The following is a 26,329-nucleotide window of genomic DNA, read 5'->3' on the forward strand; positions in this document are numbered from 1 at the left end:
TGTGATGGTACCGGTACTTATAACCCCAACTTCCTTTTTAACATCATTTAACAAGCTCTAATAAAAGGATAAATGAAGAGTAAGTTATGATTTTAACCAGTAGATGGCAGTAGTGTACATATTTTCTATATAAGTGTGTGTGTATGTATGTGTGTGTATATGTGTGTGTGTATGTGTGTGTATATAGTAGGTGTTTGTTCATGTAACAGTTTTTTACATATGACCGTTCACCTTTTTATGGTATTTGTAAGGTTATTTCAGTGTGGTAATTGTTGTTATAATTGTCAGACCAGACACAGGTCTGTGATTAAAACCTGATCCGAATTCCCAGGTTACTTAATTCTGTCTTGGGCCATTCTAGAATCTTAAATCTCCTTTTATTAAAATAAAAATGCACCCACACTAGTCTCCCTGCGGTCGTCCCGAAAGTTTAACACCAGTAGGTTGTTGCTAAGCATGGCACAATAATGTAATACTATGTTTTAAATGATTATTTTACTAATACACAAAGTGACCCTGTCCTTTTTTAATTGAGCACCAGTTTAGCCAAATATTTGGTTACCAAATTGACCAAATCTATCTATGCAGAATTTGTGCTGATAAATCTGATCACATAGAGGCCACATCACCTGTGAGGCTACGTTGGAGATGGCAGAGATATCAAATGGATAGAGATCAAGTACCAACCAGTCAGCTTCTAACTGTCACTTTACAGACTATGGAGGATATGTACTAAGCCTTGGAGGGCGATAAAGTGGACAGAGATAAAGTACCAACAAATCCGCTTCAAACTGTAATTTTTCAAACACAGCCTGTAACATGACAGGAGCAAATTGGCTGGTACTTTATCTCTCTCCAAGGCTTAGTACATCTCCCCGTATAGAAAGAAATATCACAACAACTTGCTGATGTATTTTCTGCATTATATACATTTTAAAATGGCTTCACGCTGTCATACTGCAACAACTGTTATTTGTAAATTTATAAATATTTCAAGATGTCTTCCTATATATAAGTTGATTGTTAGCTTTGTGTGTGACTAAATTAGCAGATGTCTGGTTTTAGGCCGAGTAACTGATGTATAAACTATTCAGTTCAGCGTCTACTAGTGGCACACGAAGACTGTGACTCCAGGCCACATTTTATTTAAGAGCAAAATAAGCTGACGTCTTGGATAACAGTATTTTGGGGATTGAATTTGGTTTGCATTGGCAGATATTGTAGCAGAACTACATACATGTATTGTGTTTTTTTCTTGGTCTAGTTCTTATAGAAGGCTATTTATCCACATAGTGTAACCTTCCCATGCAGTTTGTGTGCGCACTCATAGTAAAGTGTGTATATGCCTGTTTTTGTTCTTTGCAGTTGCTGTTTAAGGACCCTGAGCAGCGGTTGGGTTGTCGTGGTGGGGGCGCACAGGAAGTGAAAGAGCATGCATTGTTCAAGCATATCAATTTCAAGAGACTTGAAGCAGGGATACTGGAACCCCCATTCAAACCAGATGTAAGAGCATCAATGCCTTTTTAACAGAGGCCATGACTTCAATAAGATTCCATCAGATATTTCCAGCTTATCTGGCCATGAGAAGGTTTTGGTCAGATAAGCTGTTAACACTAAGCTGAAATGTATGCCTGATGTAATTATTATCCCACTTATTTCCAGCCTCAAGCAATCTACTGTAAAGATGTTCTGGACATAGAGCAGTTCTCCACAGTTAAAGGTGTAGAGCTTGAGCAAACAGACAGTGACTTTTATCGCAAGATTGCCACAGGCTGTGTGTCTATACCCTGGCAAAATGAGGTAAGGTGAAGACTGGTGTGATCTAGGTGGGTCAATGCTAAACTTAATGCAGGAATTCAAAACACCTGTATATATATCTTGTTTCAGATGATAGAGACAGACTGCTTCAAGGACCTCAGTACACTGCCCATGGATGGAACGGTCCCACCTGATCTAGACTGGAGGGGTCTTCCTTCTCCACAACCGAAAAAGGGTCTGCTGCAACGAATCTTCAGCAGGCAGGTAATAGTGGGTGTACAATTATAATATGTTTTAAATAGCGTGCACTAGAGATCAGCAATACTCTCTGTTCTGCAGAATCTTTTGCTTGTTCCCCCGGTGGAACTTGGGCATAAAGTGTTACAGATTGGTGAGGCTAAAGGAGAATATTTGCAGATTAACCCCCTGAATCTTCTCACATCTGTGAAACTTGTTTTGTGAACATTTTCCAGAAAATAAAGTGCTCAGGACCTAATATGGTGCCATTGAATAGGCATGTTATCTAGGAAAGTAAATACAATTGGCACTGGCTCTATTCCAATATGTAGTACATCCATAGGATTGGGTACAGGATCCCGGCAGTCAGAATCCTGACGGTCACAACGCTGGCTCCAGAATCCCAACAGTCACAACGCTGGCTCCAGAATCCCGGAGGTCAAAATCCTGACGCATGTTTGCAAGTTTCCTTACCAACCTCTAACCCTAACCGTACCCTCCCGTAGTCTAACCCTCCCTTTCCGCAGCCTAATCGTCCCCTTCCACACCCTAACCCTAATCCTCCCCCTAGTGCCTAAACCTAAACCCTAATACTCACCACAGAGATTGTGACTATCGGTATTTTGGAGCCAGTATTCTGATGACCAACTGGATTTTTGATACGGTGTTCTGACTGCAGGGATCCTGACTACATCCCCATCCATAATGTCTTGTGTCCTTACCGATAGGCAAGGAATAGCTATATGAGATCTTGTCCTAGCCTTACTAAATAAAATGGTCAAACCTTTAACATGAAGGGATTTTTCACCTAGTCAGTTTTGTTTTCATTAATGAACAATACAGAGGAATTGAGGGAGGGGTTAGTCTTTTCAGCTTACACAGTGGCGTATCCCATATGACTGTCCTATTAGTTGGTCCCTAGTCCCTATGGCTTTCTGCATTGCATTGTGAATACAGTACGCACCAACCACACCCTTCTGGACAGAGATCCTCCAGGACTATGTTAGACCTACAGAAAAACAGACATTCCTCAATTGCCACCGGAAAATAAGAGTTATGGTATAACATACCTTTGTTAACTTTTTTCTTCAAGGTCCATAGGGTCTACAGAATTTACCTTGGGATGTAGCTGGAGTGATCCAGGCACCAAACAGTCAACAAGCTTTAGCTCCCAGGATGCACTGGGTCCCCCTCCATACATACCCCGCCCCTGGCTACAGGAAGTCAGTTTGTTATCAAGCCCAAGCAGGAGCAGGAAAGAAAAATTGAAAAGGAACAAAGTACCCTTGCAATCCAGACACACTCTCTGTAAGAAGAGTGAATCATAGAAATACAACAGAAAAGAATTTCCCAATAACAACAGGTGCGTTAGGGTGGGTGCTCTGTAGACCCTATGAACCTCAAAGAAAAAGAGTTAACAAAGGTATGTTATACCATAACTCTTATTTTCTTCTTCGGGGTCCATAGAAATTACCTTGGGATGTCCCAAAGCAGTTCCTCCTAGGGGTGGGGACGCTCCTGTGTCTCAGTAGAAATTTGAATCCTACGCCCAAAGGAAGCATCCTGAGAGGCAAATGTGTCAAACACATAAAATTTGACAAAGGTGTGGACGGAAAACCACGTGGCTGCCTTGCAAATCTGTTCAGCAGAGGCACACCGTCGCACCGCCCACGATGGTCCCACAGATCTCATAGAATGTGCTGTAACCGTGTCTGGAACAACAAGATCAGCTTGTGTGTAAGCTTGAGAAATTTTCATACACGACCATCTGGCCAAAGTCTGTTTATTAGCTGGCCAGCCTCGCTTATGATAGCCATACAACACAAATAAAGAATCTGTCTTTCTAATGGAGCTAGTGCGGTCTACATAGATATGTAGAGCCCGCACAACATCCAATGATGTTTCACCAGCCGAAAGGCCAGAAGCTTGCAAAGCCGGAACCACAATTTCTTCATTCATATGAAACCGAGATACCACCTTAGGAAGGTAGCCGGTCCTGGTACGAAGAACAGCTATATCCTGATGAAATATTAAAAAAGGAGAGCGAAAAGATAAGGCTGCTAAATCAGAGACCCTCCGGGCCGAAGCGATGGCTAGAGGAAAAACTGTCTTCGTTGTCAACCACTTCAGGTCTACTGATTTCAGGGGTTCAAATGGAGGAGCCTGTAAAGCCCCGAGTACCAATGTCAAATCCCACGGGGCTACTGGGGGAACAAAGGGAGGCTGAACCCTCAGAACACCTTGAAAAAAAATTCTTACATCAGACAAGGTGGCAACCCTTCTCTGAAACCAAACCGACAGCGGCGAGGCCTGCAGCCTCAGAGTAGCCAGATGGAGACCTCTGTCCAACCCGTAAGTAGTATCACAAAGATGAAGGTAGCGCTAACAATATTAAACATGTGTTATTAGTTAAAATAGATCATTGGATTCCATCCACATTTATTATATAAAAAATAAAATGAATGAATCAAAAATGTAAAAATATTCTTTCACTAAAACATGAACTATGACATTACATAAAAACATCAATGGGTAAATATGCATGTAGGATCTCACCCACAACCTCAAGTAGATATAGATCTAATTTTCCATATAGCCACTGTAGGGGAACAGTAGCAGTCTCGCTCCGGTATAAGTGCCTGTCTTGGAAATAATTCCTGGTATCCGCTAGAGGAATGTCCCTTGCAATTGTATGGATCCGTATAGGTAATTGGGTCCTCACAGTATGCGGTATCCACAGATAGCAAATGCTTGGCTGTAACCAATGACTGGCAGTTCTTAAGTTGCTCGTCCAGGTAGGTAGGACCAATTGAGGTAGGTAAACATGGGGTGATGATCCTAGTGAAGGCCTGACGCGTTTCGCTGCATCCAAGCGCAGCTTTATCAAAGGTATCCATTGTATGTCCAGAATGGTGCTTTTATACCCCTCCAAACAAGGGTGATTTATTAGCACCTGTATTCAATTTTACAATGCCAAATACAAGCAGTTAACTTATTTCAGAAAATAAAAACATATATAAATGTTGCTATACATAGAATATTTAATATGTTTAGGAGGCAGACCTATTTTAAAAAATATTTATATAAAAAGAGATAATATAATATTATTCCGGACCATTTTATTCATGACTTCCGGTTTCCCGGCATTAGGTCACGTGATGTAAATAAGAACCCGGCTACAAAGAATATCTTCTAATCAGAAGCCAATCGCGGCTTTTCAGATAAGTATCCCCTAAACGGAGATAGTAGAGAGGACAATTGGCAACGCAAATGCCTATTTATTACCTTAGTCCCTCTCGATGTCTCAATCTGAGGCAATCCATGACCCGATCACGTGTGTCTGTCACGTGATCGGAGAGCGGTTCCATGCGTGACGTATAGTCACGTGCCGTCACGTGATTCACAGTCCAATTTATCTGTGTAATAATGGGCATATAATTTACTCCGATCATGTGATATCGTCACATGTCCTGAATTAAACTGCTGCTCTCGATCACATGGCCAACAATTGAACCTATCTCAGATAGAATCAGTATACTTGGAATGATGGGATTTGTAGTAAAAACACAGTTTACTTTCATTGATCTCATGATAATAAAAAAGGTAATATCATGACATTTTTTTTTGTTGATTGGTCCATGGATGATTTTAAATAGCTAGGTGCCAATAAGGTTTTCAATTATCTGTTTTTACGAAAAATAAATACAGGTTTAGGGGGGATAAGGTCACATAGAAGACGGTCTTGTTTCAAGATATTATAATTTTTTCGTACTATATGTTTGACCTGTAGATAATGATTATTAAAAGTAGATATAAAAGTGACCTCTTTATTGAAATCCCTCTCTTCTTTTCCCATTTTCTTATTTGAAGCTAAGAGATCATCTCTGTTTATCATCCTAACTTCATTTAAAGCTTTATCAACAACCAATCTCGGGTATCCCCGTTGGTGAAAAGACTTAATCATATCTTCTGCCTGTTTATCAAAAGATTCAACTGTCGAACAGTTTCTTTTAAGACTGAGTAATTGGCCTTTAGGGATATTTCTTTTCCAGGGAGGGTAGTGTGCACTATTATAATGCAAATATGCATCTCTACCTACTTCTTTAGAGAAATTGGATGTGACTTTCCTATTATTTTGAATCTCTAGAGCCAAATCCAGAAAGGAAATCCGGTTAGTGTCAAAAGCATGCGTGAACTAAAGATTAAACAAATTAGTATTCAAAAAAGAAACAAATTGTTGTGCAGAAGTGTCATCCCCATCCCAAATAAAAAAAGGTCATCAATGTATCGGCCATAGAGGACCAGGCGTGCGCCAAAGCCGCCCCCCACACGAGGTGGTCCTCGACCTCCCCCATGTAGAGCTTGGCATAGCTCAGCGCAAACCTGGTCCCCATGGCCGTACCCATAATTTGTAAATAAAAAGTGTCTAAAAACAGAAAATAATTGTGCTGTAATATGAAAGCAATAGAATCAAGAAGAAAAATCCTGTGTTTCACTGTAAAATCACCAACTTTGTTGAGTCTTTTAGAAATAGCTTCTATTCCCAAATTGTGTGGGATATTGGAGTACAAACTTTGCACATCCATAGTTAAAAAAGTATAAGACTCTCTCCATTCGATATTCTGTATCAATTGCAAAAAATGGGTGGTATCTTATGTGTGATCTTAACATTGAGACATGGGGCTGCAAATAATAATCAACATTAAACGATAAATTAGATGAAAGGGAATCAATGCCAGTATAGACAGTTTCTACAAAACTACTCTGGAGGACTTTAAGATAATGTGTCAATCTGCTCCAAAAAAGGAGAAAAAAATTAATTTAAATAAATGGGAGAGAAAGGCTATAAAAGATTTGATGTCAGATGCCTCCATGGTGATCAAGGAGGCAGATACATGAGGAGGGGGATTAGTGGTGCAGGACAAAATGGATTACATCAAGGAAGCTAAGAGACAGTTAGAAGCTTCTTAGTAGGATCAATACACAATTTTTTATAGCACAATTCATTCTCTAACAGAATTATATACTCTATTGGATGGAGCTATGGAGGATGGAGTCATCTCCAGAGAGGAATTCTGTTTTTTGTTTTGTACACATCCCACCACAACTATTTATTATCATTTACCGAAAATCCACAAGTCCCTCACCTCAACCCCCAGGGCAACCTATAATTTCTAGCATTGATTCCCTTTCATCTAATTTATCGTTTTATGTTGATTCTTATTTGCAGCCCTGTGTCTCAACGTTAAGATCACACATAAAAGATACCACCCATATTTTGCAATTGATACAGAATATCGAATGGAGAGAGTCTTATGCTTTTTTAACTATGGATGTGCAAAATTTTTACTCCAATATCCCACACAATTTGGGAATAGAAGCTATTTCTAAAAGACTCAACAAAGATAGTGATCTTACAGTGAGACACAGGATTTTTCTTCTTGATTCTATTGCTTTCATGTTACAGCACAATTATTTTCTGTTTCTAGACACTTTTTATTTACGAATTATGGGTACGGCCATGGGGACCAGGTTTGCGCCGAGCTATGCAAACAGGAGGTGTTCTGGATGTTCAGAATGAATTGTTTATATCCAGAGGGCCTCAATGAGGCAATAGAATTGAATTCTGTTAATTAAATTAATATTTTTTACCTCCTCCTGATTGGGGTGGTCTCTGTTCAATTAACAGTAATGAGATGTTTTATATCTATTGATCTGCCTTTTTTCTCATTTTTGTTTTTATGTTTACCAATATTTCTTTTTATGCCCATTGAATTTGTAAAGATCGACTATTCAGTAGATACATTAGGAATAGGAGAATATATATTCCCCTGCTGGATAAGAAATCTGAACTAATATTAAAGGTTTTGACTTTAGTCCATGGAGGATGATAAATATTTAGGTATATTATTTATGTCCTTTACTTGTAAATATGATGGTATTTTGGTTCCCTGCCCATTATCTATATATCTAGGTCTCCAGTAGTGTTCCCACTTCCGTTTTCTGGATTTGTATATGTGCAGGCTAACATCTATTATTTATACACCTAAATACTTTCAGGGTACATAAATAATATATATTGATTTATTTACCCTTGTATTAATGTTGTTTTTATTATCATGAGATCAATGAAAGTAAACTGTTTTTTTCTACAAGTCCCATAATTCCAAGTATACTGATTCTATCTGAGATAGGTTAAATTGTTGGCCATGTGATCGAGAGCAGCAGTTTAATTCAGGTCATGTGACAATATCACATGATCGGAGTAAATTGTATGCCCATTATTACACAGATAAGTTGGACTGTGAATCACGTGACGGCACGTGACTATACGTCACGCATGGAACCGCTCTCCGATCACGTGACAGACGCACGTGATCGGGCCACGGATTGCCTCAGATTGAGACATCGAGGGGGACTAAGGTAATAAATAGGCATTTGAGTTGACAATTGTCCTCTTTACTATCCCCCGTTTAGGGGATACTTATCTGAAAAGCCACGATTGGCTTCTGATTAGAAGATATTCTTCATAGCCGGGTTTTTGTTTACATCACGTGACCTAATGCCGGGAAACCGGAAGTCATGAATAAAATTTTCCGGAATAATATTATATCATCTCTTTTTATATAAATATTTTTTAAAATAGGTCTGCCTCCTAAACATATTAAATATTCTATGTATAGCAACATTTATATATGTTTTTATTTTCTGAAATAAGTTAACTGCTTGTATTTGGCATTGTAAAATTGAATACAGGTGCTAATCAATCACCCTTGTTTGGAGGGGTATAAAAGCACCATTTTGGACATACAATGGATACCTTTGATAAAGCTGCGCTTGAATGCAGCGAAACGCGTCAGCACTTCACTAGGATCATCACCCCATGTTTACCTACCTCAATTGGTCCTACCTACCTGGATTTATACCATTTGCTCTAATCTAACATCTGGGAATGAGAAACTTAAGAACTGCCAGTCATTGTTTACAGCCAAGCATTTGCTATCTGTGGATACCGCATACTGTGAGGACCCAATTACCTATACAGATCCATACAATTGGAAGGGACATTCCTCTAGCGGATACCAGGAATTATTTCCAAGACAGGCACTTATACCAGAGCGAGACTGCTATTGTTCCCCTACAGTGGCTATATGGAAAATTAGACCTATATGGACTTTAGGTTGCGGGTGAGATCCTACATGCATATTTACCCATTGATGTTTTTATGTAATATGTCATAGTTCATGTTTTAGTGAAAGAATATTTTCACATTTTTGAGTAATTTTATTTTTTATATAAAAAATTTTGGATGGAATCCAATGATCTATTTTAACTAATAACACATGTTTATTATTGTTAGCGCTACCTTCATCTTTGTGATACTACTTTTCTGTTAGGGAGTGACTGTCTCGTATATTGGTAGCTGCTAGAGAGGCAACCCTTTTCCAGCGCTTATACCTTTCAGGTTTTCTTTTCTCTGTCCAACCCGGCCTGAAGAAAAGAAAGCACTCGCGAGACCCTAAACACCTTAGGGTCATACTTCCTCAGTTCACACCACTGAAGAAATGAGTGCCAAATTCTGTAATAAATGCGGGCAGAGGCAGGTTTCCCTGCCTTCAACATTGTCTGTATTACACAATCGGACAAACCTTTTGCCTTTAAGACGGAGGCCTCAAGAGCCATGCCGTCAAAGACAGCCAAGGAAGGTCTGTATACAGGCAGGGACCCTGTATTAACAGGTCCTGCCTTGGAGGAAGAGGCCATGGAGTGTCTATGGAGAGACTCTGCAGGTCGGGGAACCAATGGCGTCTAGGCCAAGCAGAAGCTACCAGTATTACTATACTGCTTTCCTGCTTGACTTTCCTGATGACCCTGGGAAGAAGAGAAAACTGAGGAAACAGATACGCCAGTCTGAAATTACACCTTACTGCCAGAGCGTCCACAAATTCGGCTGCAGGATCCCTGGTCCTGGACCCGTACCTGGGAACCCTGTGGTTGTGCCTACCTCTGGAAGACCCCATCTGTCCACTAGCTTCTGAAATACCTGAGGTTGAAGAGCCCATTCTCCGGCATGTATATCTTGCCTACTTAGGAAGTCCGCTTCCCAATTTAGGACTCCTGGTATGAAGACTGCCGATATTCCCGGGAGGTGACATTCTGCCCAGACCAGAATGTTTGACACTTACGACATGGCAGCCTGGCTCCACGTGCCTCCCTGATGGTTTAGGTAGGCTACTGCGGTGGGGTTGTCCGATTGTACCTGGAGAGGCCTGCCATTTAATATTTCCTGAGCCTGAACCTGCCCTTAGTAACAGGACATTTATAGACAGAAGACTTTCTCTTGCCATCCACTTTCCCTGAAAAGTGTAACGACCTGTCACTGCACCCCATCCTCGGACACTGGCATCGGTTGTGAGGAGAACCCAATCTGGATTCCAGAATGGGCGACCTTTTGTTGAGATGACCCGTCTGCAACCACCAAGACAGGGACAGTCGCACTTCTGGCACTGATTGTCTGTGCCTTTATTAGGTGGTACTCCCCTCTCCAGTGAGAAAGGATTAACCTCTGCAATGGTCTAGAGTGGAACTGGGCGTACTCCACCATGTTGAAAGTCCATACTATGGAACCTAGGACTTGCATTGCTGCATGGATTGATACTGATCGGCTGAGAAGAAACTTGCATATTTTCAGCTGAAGAACCGCAATCTTGTCCTCTGGCAGATAAATCCTTTGTGCCAGAGAATCCAACCTTGCCCATTGATGCACCATCGGCTGTACTGGAAGAAGCGATGACTTTTTCCTAATTTACAATCCACCCATGTCTGTGTAGACATGCTACAGTCAGTCTGAGGTGACGCTGCAACTCTTGTGACGACTGAGCCAATATTAACAGGTCGTCCAGATACGGCAGAATCTTGATTCCCTGACGCAGGCCGTTATTACTGCCATGACTTTGGTAAACACCCGAGGGGCCGTTGATAATCCAAAAGGCAGTGCCTGAAATTGGAAATGCTCCTGTAAGACTGCAAACCGCAGGAATTGCTGGTGGAATTGTGCAATTGGCACATGAAGGTATGCATCTTGGATATCCAAGAATACCATGAAATCCCCTGGTTCCATGGTCAACAGAATCGACAACAGAGTTTCCATGTGAAACCTGGGCACCCTGATAAATGTATAAAACAAATTGTAGATAGTGTTTCAGGAGCGCTTCCTATTTTTTTATATACTTATTCAATAGTCCTCATGTAGCTTGTCACTTTCTTCAAAAAGATTCCTCTTCAAATACCCGATATATATAAAACGAGAAGAGAAAAAAAGGCCACATGTGTAGGATTGTTTTTCAACTGATTATGCAGGTATAATTCTTTATAAAAGCAGTTCTATGAGGAATCAATCTTATCTTCTCAATTAGAAGGTGTAGTCACGTACCATACTCACTTCTATTATGTATGGTATTAAAACTTGTAATGGTCTCTTTTTTAAATAGATTTCTACTAATGATCCATATGGCACAACATATAGCAAATAGAGTCTGCACGTACCCTACTCACATGAAATATAGTGGGGTCAATCATATAATGGTATCTTTTTCAAAATGATCACGTACCAAACTCACTTCAAATAAATGCAGCACCAACACATCAAGGTTTCTTTTGTCCAGTTTTTCCAAAAAAGTCCAGATAATTACTTGCTGGATAATTCTCAATGTTTATTAAATGTACAAAATTATATGTATATTAAAAAAAGCTAATTCTCAATCTTATGTGGGGAACATCCAAAATAGGGGACAATTCACAAAAAACATCCAGGTACAATTGTTATAAAGGTGTGTGATTCCCAGTCTCTAAGAAAAAACACACCTAGTACCTTAATGGAAATGCAATGTCCACAGTCCGAATGATCTCCAGATGATGCACACTAACTCCTCTGACCAACGCGTTTCGATATCTAATCTTTCTCAAGGTCTCCTGAGAAGTGGACCCTGACTGTCTTTTATACCTTAAAGCAACCTAAATGATCCGGTCACGTGATCGCGACCGGAAGTTGAATGGCAAATAATGAATGGATTTTTTATGAATTTTTATGTATTCAAAGTTTTACATATGGAATGTTTTAGGATGATATGAAATGCCATCAAGACATAATATGGCATTATATGATTGAGATCTGTAGATCATTTGCAATGTATTTATAGATATTATGCACCGTTATTATGGAGCACTGGTCCGGCTTGCGTTCCATTTGTGTGAAGCGCACACCAGATTGAAATTTCCAGTCCGCATCCTAAGCTTACACTGGTTGCGTTCCACTTGTGTGGAACACATGGCGGAAGTTCCGGGGTGTGACGCACTTCTGGCAGGCCGGGAGAAACAACACTGGGGCTTCCTTGTAACGCTCAAGCGCTAGACTACCGTTCCCGGAGGTGGCGTGAGGACTTATAGGAAAATCTGTATGCTCACTAGACAAGGGTATAGTGCAGTAAGCATATTTTACACTGAAACCAATATCAACTTCCGGTCGCGATCACGTGACCGGTTCATTTAGGTTGCTTTAAGGTATAAAAGACAGTCAGGGTGCACTTCTCAGGAGACCTTCAGAAAGATTAGATATCGAGACGCGTTGGTCAGAGGAGTTAGTGTGCATCATCTGGAGATCATTCGGACTGTGGACATTGCATTTCCATTAAGTTACTAGGTGTGTTTTTTCTTAGAGACTGGTCTGGACTGTCTCTGGGATCACACACCTTTATAACTATTGTACCTGGATGTTTTTTGTGAATTGTCCCCTATTTTGGATGTTCCCCACATAAAATTGAGAATTTGCTTTTTTTAATATACATATAAGTTTGTACATTTAATAAACATTGAGAATTATCCAGCAAGCAATTATCTGGACTTTTTTTGAAAAACTGGACAAAAGAAACCTTGATGTGTTTGTGCTGCATTTATTTGAAGTGAGTTTGGTACGTGATCATTTTGAAAAAGATACCATTATATGATTGACTCCACTCTATTTCATGTGAGTAGAGTACGTGCAGACTCTATTTGCTATATGTTGTGCCATATGGATCATTAGTAGAAATCTATTTAAAAAAGAAACCATTACATGTTTTAATACCATACATAATAGAAGTGAGTATGGTACGTGAATACACCTTCTAATTGAGAAGATAAGATAGATTCCTCGTAGAACTGCTTTTATAAAGAATTATACCTACATAATCAGTTGAAAAACAATCCTGTGGCCTTTTTCTCTCTTTTCGTTTTATATATATCGGGTATTTGAAGAGGAATCTTTTGAAGAAAGTGACAAGCTACATAAGGACTATTGAATAAGTATATAAAAAAATAGGAAGCGCTCCTGAAACACTATCTATAATTTGTTTTATTTATTGATTTTTCTTGTATTGGGCAAGACAAGATAGAGTTTTGGAGCTGTCATCCTTTGATATTTGCGCCGTGAGTGTTCCAATACATTTAAATACCCTGATAAATGTGTTGAGACCTTTTAGGTTTAGAATAGGCCTGTGAGACCCGTTGGGTTTCTGAATCAAAAAGAGGTTGGAGTAATATCCCTTTCCCCGGTGATTCACTGGAACCAGGATTATAACCCTCGATATCAGCAGGGAGTGTATAGCCTGCTGGAGGGCCAAGGCTTTCTCAGAACCCGCTGCCAGAGTTGTGCTGAAAAACCATTGTGGGGGACTTCTCCAGAACGTAAGGGCGTATCCCTGGGTGACCACCTCCCGAACCCAGGCGTCCGTTGCTGTAAGATGCCAGGCGTCTGAATACTGAAGAAGTCGGCCTCCCACCCTGGGATCCCCCAGAGGGAGGCCCTTACCATCAAGCTGCAGGCTTGACGTGTGACCTGACAGCCGGATGTCTGTCTGGCCAGGACATTCTAGATTGTGGCCTCCTCTAAGCATTGGCTCTGGCGGAAGACTGACCTCTTGCTTTTCCTTGCGGCCCAAAGGAGCGAAAGGCTGACCGCTTAGGTTTAACAGTGGAAGGTAGACTAGCCGTTTTAGAGGCTGCCACTGTAGCCACAATCTTGTCCAACTCTGTGCCAAACAAAATGCCCCCTGAGAACGGAAGGAATTCCAAAGCTCTCTTGGACCCTGTATCTGCCTTCCAATTCCTCAGCCAGAGGGCTCTCCGGGCCAAAACTGAAACTGCTGATGCATGTAACCCCTGACAACGAGCAGGTAACTTTAAAGTAATTAGAAGCCTTACTGTGGGGTATAAAATGGTGTCGGGCAAATATGTAAGTGGCATTTTGGTAATAGGCATTACAATGTGTGGCATAATGTGTAATGGGCATTATGGTGTGTGGAATAATGTAAGTCACTATACCAGGGATGTCTGAGTAGTGCACTGCCTTATGGAGGAGCAAGGACAAACTTCAGGTACAGGAAGGGAGGGGGCGCAAAATTGCTGCCTTGCACCGGGTGACAGATATCCTAGTTTCGGCCCTGGTTAAATGAGAGGAAACAGCAGTGATAGATTATGACTGTCAGTTATTCAGATAAAGGCAGCATAACACACAGCAGATTTCAAAACAGTCACATGCGATGCATATACAAACATTGTTTTATATATATATATATATATATAATATTTATTATAACCATATGCACCAGGCTCTTTCAGCCACTACCACATAGCCATACATGACACCAGCACAGGCCTGGTAGTATATTGAGCTCTGTATAACCTGAACACCGTAGAGAGAGGTATACAGGGAGACTGAGCTAGCCACCGAGAGCACCTGAGAGTGGTCTCTGGCTGATTCATATAGAGGGAGGCTGGGAAGAGCAACCAGGAGGCGGGAAGTCTTCCGACTGAACCAGTATCCAGGTTGGGGCAGGGGCCGCCAGGGGATAGTGTACCTCCCCTCATGCTTTATGGATCCACCGGGCACACTGACATGGCCACCGCCATCAAGCCCCTGGCTGTCAGGATCCCTCATGTCCCGGTGGTCTAGTGCCGGAGACAGTTTCCACATGGCTCTGCACAACAGCGTCCTCCGGCGGGTCTCCTACCGCCGGAGGCACGGACTGTCACAGCCGGTCCCCCCCGTCAGTGGCCACAGGGAACCCCTTACCTGCCGTCCCTGATGTTTCCGGTTGCAGTCCTGGGCTGGTTAATCCCGCCGAAAGTACTAGCCTGCGGGAGAAGACGGGGCGGCGACACGAGCGTCTACATAGATGCCAAGTTGTTTAAGGTCTTTATTTCCTTTTTTTTTTTAACTAAGTGCATTTTTTATTGATTTTCAAAAAAGAAAACCTCAATAAATAGACAAACATAAAACGAACACAAAACAAAATAAAAAGATATAGAACTAGCATATCATTGGTCACATTACAATGAGCAGACTAGCATATAACACTTATATACAACAATTGTCTATATATATATATATATATATATATACATACACACATAAACATATATATATATATATATATCTATATATATTCTTTCCCGTCTCGCACACACCAATAAGTGATTGTGTAGCATTATTTCCCCCATTGGTACTATTACATAACAGCACTAAAAGAAGAATTGGAGACAGAGAGCCGGTGATGTGCGGTCTGAGCATGAGCAGAATTAAGCCATTTGGCCCATATGTCTTCAAATTTAGATTCAGCGTTTCTAGCCAAATAGGTATATTTTGCATGTGCAATTGTGGTAGAGACTAAGGATAACCAATCATAATACTCCGGCCCTGTGGAGGCCATCCAGGAGCGGGCAATGCAAACTTTGGCCAACATGCAAACATTCACTACATACTGACGAGTGTGTCTATCAAGCAAATGGTCTTCTATAATTCCAAGCATACATACAATAGGAGTAAGAACAGCCGGGAGAACTCCTGTAGAGGAGATTACCCTGAGTATTTTTTCCCAGAATGACATAATCTGAGGACAATCCCAGAGCAAATGCCAAAAGTTGGCTGATGGGGCACTACATTTAGGGCAATTTGAATCTGAACGACCACCAACGAATTGAGGTGGTAGCTAATCTTGGACATCCCAATGCATCCTGCCATGAATCGTCCTGTATTGCACCCAGATTAACCTCCCATTTAGCTCTGAGAGCTGGCAGATCATCATGGTGGTGAGCCTGCATTACAAAGGAGTAGGCATGAGAAACAAAACGTCGAGGTCCGCCTATAGACAAGAATTTTTTGTCAGGGGAATCTTGAATGTTTGGGGGAGCATCGGGGAATTGGGTCGCTAGCGCATGTCTAAGTTGCAGGTATCTAAAGAAATGTGACTGTGGGAGGCCAAATTCAAAGGATTTAAGTACACCTGCATTATATAGCTGTCCCAAGGAGACCACTCCCCACCTGCCCCAAATCCCCCTGGTCTGCAACGCCAAAAGTTCAGGCAAAGCTCGAGAGCACCATAATGGAGTAGCCGGATCTAAGCCCTGTGTCTTCAGAAGTTTTGAGACAGAGTCCCATATTCTGACAGATTGATTAAGTATAGGTAACATAGTGTTAGATATATTACCACTAAGTAGTGCCTGCAAAGGAGTATGACCTGGAGCAACTTGGGAGATCATAACAGCATGCAGGGCCTGAGGGTCAGTGTAATTTATCCAATGCCACAAATGCGCCAGTTGAGATGCAAAGTAATACATGCGGAAGTGGGGAAGTGCCAGACCCCATTGTGAACGAGGCTTAGTGAGCACATCCAATTTTATGCGAGCTCTGCGAACCGCCCAGACCAGAGAGGAGACCAAACTGTTTATTTGATGGAAAAATTTTTGGGGAAGATAGACCGGAGAGTTATGGAGTACATTTAACAGTTTAGGTTGTAGCACCATTTTAATTAAGTTGACACGCCCGGTGAGTGAGAGCGGAAGTTTGCTCCATGTCTTTGCCCGAGCCCGTAAATAGTCCACCTGGGGCACCACATTTAAGGTCACATAATCTCGGGGAGCATTAGATATCCAAATACCAAGATATTTAAAGGTATTGACCCACTTCAACGGAAAGTGAAACACTATAACTCACAGGGCATGGTCCTCCAAGGGGCAGAATACAAGATTTATCCCAATTTATTGTAAGTCCAGAGAAACTACCAAACTAAGTAATGAGATCAAGAACATGAGGCATGGAGCTGGAATAGTCAGAAACAAAGAGCAACATATCGTCAGCGTACAATGCCACTTTGTCTGTTCTGGCCCCCAGCTCCAATCCCCTGATACTCCTATGTGCCCGAATGAGACAAGCCAAAGGCTCAATTGCTATATCAAACAGGGCGGGAGACAAAGGGCATCCCTGTCTTGTTCCACGCGATAAAGGAAAGGAAGAGGATATAAAACCATTGATTGACACCCTAGCTGTTGGGGCTGAATATAGGAGCTGAACCCATTTTATAAACCCAGGGCCAATCCCAAAGCAGCGCATGGTCTCCCATAGGAAGGGCCACTCAACAGAATTGAAAGCCTTTGCCGCATCCAGCGAGACAACAACTGAGGAGGACCCTTGCCCACGAGAGACCTGCAAATGAGTGAAAAGGCGACGTAAATTAATGGATTCGGACTTGCCCGGCATAAACCCCGTCTGGTCTGGGTGGACAACAGATAAAATCACCCTGCCTAATCGAATGGCCAATAATTTAGCTAAAATTCTAACATCTGTAGGGAGAAGGGATATGGGTCGGTAAGAGTCAGAAAGCCTTGGATCCTTCCCCGGCTTAGGCAAGATAACAATAAGAACCTCTGACATAGATTGTGGGAGAGCAGTGCCCTCATACAGCTGGTTAAACAAGTCAAGGAGACGAGGGACATAAAACTGACTATGCTTCTTGTACCTTACCACCAGGGAATGAACGCAAAGCCTCATCTACCTCCTCCCGAGTCAGGGGAGAGTCTAAGTAATCCCTGTCCTCCACCGTCAAAGTGGGCAATAATATACCTGCGAGATAGGATTGTACATCGTTTAATGTGCAGGTCAGTCTAGAAGTATACAAAGCCCTATAAAATTGTACAAAAACTGCAGCAATATCTGGGGTCTGTATCTGGGCCACCCCAGCAGAATCAAGAACTTCAACCACAGCTACAGGGGACCTCTCTGCACGTGCCATTAGCAAGGTAACCTCCCGGCCTGTCAGCCAAGGCATAGTGGGAATGTGCTGCAAACAGCAGCCTATACTGAGTCTTAGCCAATAGTAAGTCACTCCACTCCTTCTGCGTGGCAAGCCAGGCAAGTTTGGAAGAGTCCTGCCCATCAGACAAATACGCTGCTTCCAAAGCCCTGCAGGAGGATTCCAACTCTTTCTCATGGTGCTTGTAGGAAGATTTTAATTCAGACACACGTCTAATTAGGGTACTCCTTAAGAAGGATTTAAAGGCATCCCAAACTACCGTAGTGGAAGCCGAGCCATGATTATTAGAGAAGAATTCACCCCAGGTAGCCTGTAGTTCCAACCCCGCTCCCATACGAGTTAACCAAAAGGGGTTGAGCTTCCAGAAGGAATGCCCGCATTGACCAATCAGGTCCAACCCAAGTACTAATGGGGAGTGATCTGAAATCCCTCTTGCTTCGTAAACAACTGACTGAAGTTTAGGCAACAGATTGGGGGAGATCAGGGCAAGGTCAATCCTGGAGAACGAATGATAGCTACGTGAAAAACAGGAATATTGTTTCTCCGTAGGATGTCTCGTCCTCCAAGCATCCACCAAGCCCAGCTCTGCCACAAGGGCCCCGAAGCGACCACTACAGGAGGAAGAGGAACCAGAGGCATTGCTCCGCCTATCAAGAGCAGGATCCATCACGTTGTTAAAGTCCCCCACACAAATTACAGGTGTATCTGGAAATCTAGCCATAAATTCTGCTGCTTTTTTCATAACCTCAGATGAGTACGGGGGTGGGAAGTATATAGCCAATAAAAGAATGGGGGCAGCATTTATTCGACATTGTAATAAAACATACTGTCCCCAAGTGTCCCTTTGCAGGGAAACCAACTCAAAACCAAGTGATCTGTGTATAAGAATTGAAACACCCCTAGATGATGAAGTGTGTGAGGTATGATAAGCCCATCCAACCCACGTTTTTTTGAGTGACATTAACCTACCCCCCAGCAAATGTGTTTCAGTGAGGCATGCAATGTCAGAGCCATATTGTCGGAGCTGCCGGAGGACTAAGGATCTTTCAATTTTATCGTTAAGCCCTCGGACATTCCAAGATACAATTCTCAATGGAGTAGCCATCATCCCAGATTAGTACCAGATACTAGCAACAATAGACAGCGGATAACCTGCAAAATAGCATTAGAGTGTGCGAGACAAACAAATAGACAAATTAAATATACAATGGTATATGCATAGAAGAAAGCAAAAAAAAATTGCGATACAAAAAAAATTGAAATGACATCTCTATAGGAACATCCATTGAAAAGAAAACACAAAAACGAGAGAAAAAACCCAACCCTTATTCCCTCCCCGTATACCTAACCCCAACTTTGGCATGCCTAAATCCCTAACTATAATTCCTAACAACTATCCCGATACAGCAACCCCCCTACAGATTACGGAGCAAAGAATTTAGATGACCCCTAGACATGAGGGAGCTCTCCAGCCAATAATGCCCTCGGTGCCCCTGCAAAAAAAAAACATACAATACCAGGGGAAGGTGCACAAACCCAAACATAATACATACAGTAGAAAGGTGACATAGACTTATATAGTGCAATCAGAGTACAATGCTATAAACCGACAGATAAAAAATAGTCGTTATTTGCAATCAGTAATGATATGAATATAGTGATCTCGTAATGCTATCAGTCTTATTGTCAACAAATAAATAATAACTTGAAGATCACAGCAAGCCATAAGCGCCCAGCCTATATGAGAACAACAGTCAGTAACCAGAAATTAAGCATAGTTACGTGAGTTCAAGGCAAATTATGATCCAGCTGCGACCGTGCCTGTAACGATCTAGACATAGAGCAGCCTCTTTTGGAGACATAAAGAACTTTGTTTCCCCGTCAGCTTGGATGGGAATAACATTGCATATGGGAGATTCAGTTCACGCAGGCGTCTCTTAATTGGCATAAATTGAGCTTTTGCACATCAATAGAAAAATCAGGAAATACCGAGACACGACAGCCATTCCTTTCCATAGGACCTTTGACACGAACTAGTCTGAGTACTGAGTCACGATCTTGGTAGTGTAAGAATTTGGCTATAAACGTGCGGGCAGGTGCTCCAGGTGGCGGTGCCCTAGTAGGGACGCGATGAGCCCGTTCCACCGCAAAGTGAGAAGTAAAAGCATCGCGACCAAAAACTTCCAGGAGCCATTTTTCTAGAAATTCTTCAGGATTATTTCCCTCCTCCTTTTCCGGCAATCCTACGAAGCGAACATTGTTGCGACGTAATCGCCCTTCCATATCTGACAATTTACGTTGCATGGCAAACATTTGAGAATCCAAGGTATTAACTCGTACTTTAAGCAGGGAGAACGAATCTTCCATGGTGGAAATGTGTGTCTCAGTTTCTCCAACCCTCTCGCGAACACGCTGTAAATCTTGATGAATAACAGTCAGATCAGACTGTACAGATCCAATCTGATCCGCTAAGCGCTTCTCACTGGTAGTTACAGCATCCAACACCTGCTGTAAGGTTATCTCCTGGGCCTGCGCAGCAGGAGGAGCTGCACTTAAAGGGGGTGATTGATCGGGCGTTTCCACAGGATTTTTTCCTTCTGTGGAGTATTACACACAGGGTTACGAGAGAAGCGCTCCAGTTTAGCAGCAGCTGATGTATGGTTTGTTTTTCCCATACATCAGCTGCTGCTAAGGACAACACAGACTAGGGATATAGAGAGCTACTGCAGGCAGAGAGTCAATGGGTTAACTGAGGAAGAAAATGGCCACTACCAGGCACACAGGATAAAGCTTCACAGCCCCAGAGATAACAGCACTGAGTAGCCCCAGAAAAGCACTATGACCAGCGCTGTACAGCAAGGGGAGGGTTAAACAGCACCGCTGCTCAGGAGGTCCGAGGAAGATGAAGATGAGGGGGTGATCGGGCACTCACTTGTAGTTGCCACTATGTACACAACGAGCTCCAGCAGGCTACAGGGTCTCCCCGCAGCAGATGAGGCCAGCAACAGTCCCAGGACGCACCTGGCAATGGAAGGGCTGGACGAGGAGGCACGTGCCCCGCAAATATCCCCGGCGGCTGCAGGATCCCACAGCAGCACACGCGGCAAGCACTAACTCCAGGGAGCTCAGCGGCAGGACAGGAAGCCACAGCAGGAGACGGGGCCACGTGCAGAGGCAGGAGGACACAGCACACGGAGCACACGCGGCAGGCACCAACTCCAGGGAGCTCAGCGGCAGGACAGGAAGCCACAGCAGGAGACGGGGCCACGTGCAGAGGCAGGAGGACACAGCACACGGAGCACACGCGGCAAGCACCAACTCCATGGAGCTCAGTGGCAGGACAGGAAGCCGCAGCAGGAGACGGGACCACGTGCAGAGGCAAGAGGACACAGCACACGGAGCCGCGCGGACGGACAGTAGGAGACTGGAAGCGGCTCAAACGGTTTCCCCAGAGGCAGCACACCTTCCCCCACACGGTAAGTATAGTGGGCACCGCTGGGCAGAGGTCAGGATGTTGGCAGCGGATATCGCAGCTGGAGAGCTCAGCTAAGTGCTAGCTACTCCATGTCCGTCTTGGCCAACGTTTTTATTTTCTTATATTACCTATGGTTTGTAGGTGGTGGAGCACTTTCCCCTCATCTGTTAAAATATTAAAAGTGCCACAAAGTGTTCATAATGCCATACATAGAGGATACGATATAAAATATACAGTAAAAAGTATCAAACAGACATTACAGGGGCAAAACCAAACTGTGAAATAATACAGCAAATTGAGATACAGTTATAATAGGAGTAATCGGTGACCATGCGTCTGGGAAGGGCAGACAGAGGGGATCAGATATCTTAACTGTAACTCTGTAAGTGGGGGCGCACTGGAGATAGAGATAGTGCACAATGAGACACAAGAGGGCAGAGGGCCCTACTCATGAGAACTTATAGTCTAAATCAGGGGTGGCTGGACTTTTGTAACCTGGGATCTACTTTTTGTTCACTTACTTAGCGGTGATCTACCAGCGTCAGTGGGCCTGATTGAAAGGTGGATGCTATGCCGATGTTTGCGCTGCTGAGCAATTTTTTTGGTTACTGCGAAATCTCCTAACTGTACAATGGCAATCGCAGTTGCTTATGAGATCGCTGACATTACAGACGGTGACTGTATATTTTTACATATGCAAATCCGTAAGAAATCGCAACGGTGCATACATAGACTTCACCTCTATATCAGGCTCACAGGCGCTATGCTGCACACAGGCACACTGATTTTGTTTTCTCAACAGCTCTCACATACATAAAATACAGTAGTATTATACAACAGCTCTCACATACATAAAATACAGTAGTATTCTACAACAGCTCTCACATACATAAAATACAGTAGTATTATACAACCGCTCTCACATACATAAAATACAGTAGTATTCTACAGAAGCTCTCACATACATAACATACAGTAGTATTGTACAACAGCTCTAACATACATAACATACAGTAGTATTGCACAACAGCTCTCACATACATAAAATACAGTAGTATTATACAACAGCTCTCACATACATAAAATACAGTAGTATTATACAACAGCTCTCACATACAGTCAGGTGCATAAATATTGGGACATTGACAGAATTTTCATATTTTGGCCTCTATTCACCACAACAATGGCTTTGAAATGAAACAAACAAGATGTGCTTTAACTGCAGACTTTCAGATTTAATTTGTGGGTAATTACATCCAAATCAGGTGAACGGTGTAGGAATTACAACGGTTTCTATATGTGCCTCTCACTTTTTAAGGGGTCAAAAGTAATGGGACAAACTAAACAATCCTAAATCTAGTTTTCACTGTTTAATACTTTGTTGCAAATCCTTTGCAGGCAATTACAGCCTGAAGTCTGGAACGCATAGATATCACCAGACGCTGGGTTTCATCCCTGGTAATGCTCTGCCAGGCCTCTACTGCAAATGTCTTCAGTTCCTGCTTGTTCTTGGGGCATTTTCCCTTCAGTTTTGTCTTCATCAAGTGAAATGCATGCTCAATCGGATTCAGGTCAGGGGATTGACTTGGCCATTGCATAACATTCCACTTTTTAGCCTTAAAAAACTCTTTGGTTGCTTTTGCAGTATGCTTCGGGTCATTGTCCATCTGCACTGTGAAGCACCGTCCAATGAGTTCTGAAGCATTTGACTGAATATGAGAATATAATATTGCCCGAAACACTTCAGAATTCATTCTGCTGCTTTTGTCAGCAGTCACATCATCAATAAATACAAGGGAACCAGTTCCATTGGCAGCCATACATGCCCACGCCATGACACTACCACCACCATGCTTCACTGATGAGGTGGTATGTTTTGGATCATGAGCAGTTCCTTTCCTTCTCCATACTCTTCTCTTCCCATCACTCTGGTACAAGTTGATCTTTGTCTCATCTGTCCATAGGATGTTGTTCCAGAACTGTAATTGCGTTTTTAGATGTTGTTTGGCAAACTCTAATCTGGTCTTCCTGTTTTTGAGGCTCACCAATGGTTTACATCTTGTGGTGAACCCTCTATATTCACTCTTGTGAAGTCTTCTCTTGATTGTTGACTTTGACAAACATACACCTACATCCTGGAGAGTGTTCTTGATTTGGCCAACTGTTGTGAAGGGGTTTTTGCATCACCAGGAAAATAATTCTTCTGTGATCCACCACAGTTGTTTTCCGTGGTCTTCCGGGTCTTTTGGTGTTGCTGAGCTCTCCGGTATGTTCTTTCTTTTTAAGAATGTTCCAAACAGTTGATTTGGCCACACCTAATGTTTTTGCTATCTCTCTGATGGGTTTGTTTTGATTTTTCAGCCTAATGATGGCTTGCTTCACTGGTAGTGACAGCTCTTTGGATCTCATATTGAGAGTCGACAGCAACTGATTCCAAATGCAAATGTCACACCTAGAATCAACTCCAGACCTTTTACCTGCTTAATTGATAATGAAATAACAAGGGAATAGCCCACACCTGTCCATGAAATAGCTTTTGAGTTGATAGTCCCATTACTTTTGGCCCCTTAAAAAGTGGGAGGCACATATAGAATCCGTTGTAATTCCTACACCGTTCACCTGATTTGGATGTAATTACCCTCAAATTAAATCTGAAAGTCTGCAGTTAAAGCACATCTTGTTTGTTTCATTTCAAAGCCATTGTGGTGGTGAATAGAGGCCAAAATATGACAATTCTGTCAATGTCCCAATATTTATGCACCTGACTGTACATAAAATACAGTAGTATTATACAACAGCTCTAACATACAAAAATACAGTAGTATTATACAATAGCTCTCACATACATAATATACAGTAGTATTATACAACAGCTCTCACATACATAAAATACAGTAGTATTATACAACAGCTCTAACATACAAAAATACAGTAGTATTATACAATAGCTCTCACATACATAAAATACAGTAGTATTCTACAACAGCTCTCACATACATAACATACAGTAGTATTCTACAACAGCTCTCACATACATAAAATACAGTAGTATTCTACAACAGCTCTCACATACATAAAATACAGTAGTATTCTACAACAGCTCTCACATACAAAAATACAGTAGTATTCTACAGTAGCTCTCACATACATAAAATACAGTAGTATTCTACAACAGCTCTAACATACAAAAATACAGTAGTCTTATACAATAGCTCTCACATACATAACATACAGTAGTATTATACAACAGCTCTCACATAAAATACAGTAGTATTATACAACAGCTCTAAGATACATAACATACAGTAGATTTAAACAAAAAAGACGAGCACAAAAATTATATCTGGTCATTATGAGTTGTACAGAGTTGCCACAGATTTGCAATTTCTTACATTCCCCTCATACCATAAACTTGTAATAAACTGTAATTATCTCCACTGTTTAATAATATAAGGCAGTGGTTCCCAAACTTTTTTGAATCACGGCGCCCTAGAGTAACAGAATTGTTTTCATGGCACCCCTAAGCCAAACATTTGTTATTGAGAAATTCAGAAAAAAATGTAGTAAAGTAAAGTGAAAGTGCTTACATGTCATCCTTAGGTTCAGTTATGTGCTGTTGGACAGGTTTGAGTTTCTGTTTGTCTACATACTTACATTACATTGACTATAAATAATTTTAAATGGTGCTGGACCACCAACATGAGGCACCCCTGCAAGTATCCTGAGGCACCCCAGGATGTCACGGTACACCATTTGGGAACCACTGATATAAGGGGTTGTCTCATTTAAAAATTAAATAAATCAGTCACTCAGTGCCGGTGTGTGCAGCGGGGAGCCAATGCTTGGGGTGGCATGGTACCACAAGCAGGAGGAGGCTGTGCCCTGGCAGCGTCACCCTGCAGCCCCTTTACCGCACATATAACACGGTAGCGGCTCCAGCACTTGCATAAAGTTTGGTGCTTATCAGTCCAAGGATGTGCTATGAATGGCCTGTGTGCTGGTGGTACAGCAGCTCCCCATGACAGTCAGCACATTCTGTGGAACCAGGCAGGCGGACAGCTCCTTACAGTGCATGGGTGATGTCATGACGTCACCTGCATGCTGCACTACTGGGAGCTGGGCTTCTGAGGCTCCAGAAGCCGTTTCAGGTTTATTTTACTTCAGTTGGTCGTGATCAGGGATGTATCTATGGATCCAAGCTCCCCTGGCAATGTAATGTACTGGCACCCCCCTACCCCCCTTATGCAGTGCCCCCAGTAGTAATCCCCCCTATGCATTGCCCCCAGTAGTAGCCTCCCTATACAGTGCCCCCAGTAGTAATATCCCCTATGCTGCATTGCCCCCAATAGTAGTCCTCTCTATACAGTGTCCCCAGTAGTAGCCCCCCTATACAGTGCACCCAGTAGTAATTCCCCCTATGCTGCATTGCCCCCAGTAGTAGTCCCCCTTATACAGTGCCCCCAGTAATAGTACCCAGTAGTCCCCCCTATACAGTGCCCCCAGTAATAGTACCCAGTAGTAGTCCCCCCTATACAGTGTACCCAGTAGTAGTCCCCCTATACAGTGCCCCCAGTAATAGTACCCAGTAGTAGTGCCCCCAGTAGTGGTCCCCCCCCCTATACATTGCCTATACATTGCCCCCAGTAGTAGCCCCCGCTATACAGTGCCCCCAATAGTAGTCCCCTATACAGTGCCCCCAGTTGTAGACTCCCCTATACAGTGCCCCCAGTAGTGG

The 26,329-nt window shown here is 42.4% G+C and overlaps 1 protein-coding gene across 3 annotated transcripts in view; it reads left to right on the top strand.

Moving 5' to 3' along the window:
- GRK6 (G protein-coupled receptor kinase 6) overlaps nucleotides 1-26,329 on the top strand; it is an 83,249-nt gene that overhangs the window by 51,584 nt on the left and 5,336 nt on the right. For 2 of the 3 annotated variants that reach the window (XM_088465458.1, XM_088465456.1), the window contains 3 exons: nucleotides 1,366-1,503; nucleotides 1,663-1,800; nucleotides 1,888-2,018. In XM_088465458.1, coding sequence (XP_088321584.1) covers nucleotides 1,366-1,503; nucleotides 1,663-1,800; nucleotides 1,888-2,018 — 407 coding nt within the window. Of the gene's footprint in view, nucleotides 1-1,365; nucleotides 1,504-1,662; nucleotides 1,801-1,887; nucleotides 2,023-26,329 lie in introns of all 3 variants that reach the window. The other variant, XM_088465457.1, reaches the window with a different exon arrangement.

Source organism: Taudactylus pleione, unplaced genomic scaffold (genome assembly GCF_031769625.1).
Source record: "Taudactylus pleione unplaced genomic scaffold, aTauple2 ptg001990l, whole genome shotgun sequence".
NCBI classification, from domain to species: domain Eukaryota; kingdom Metazoa; phylum Chordata; class Amphibia; order Anura; family Myobatrachidae; genus Taudactylus; species Taudactylus pleione.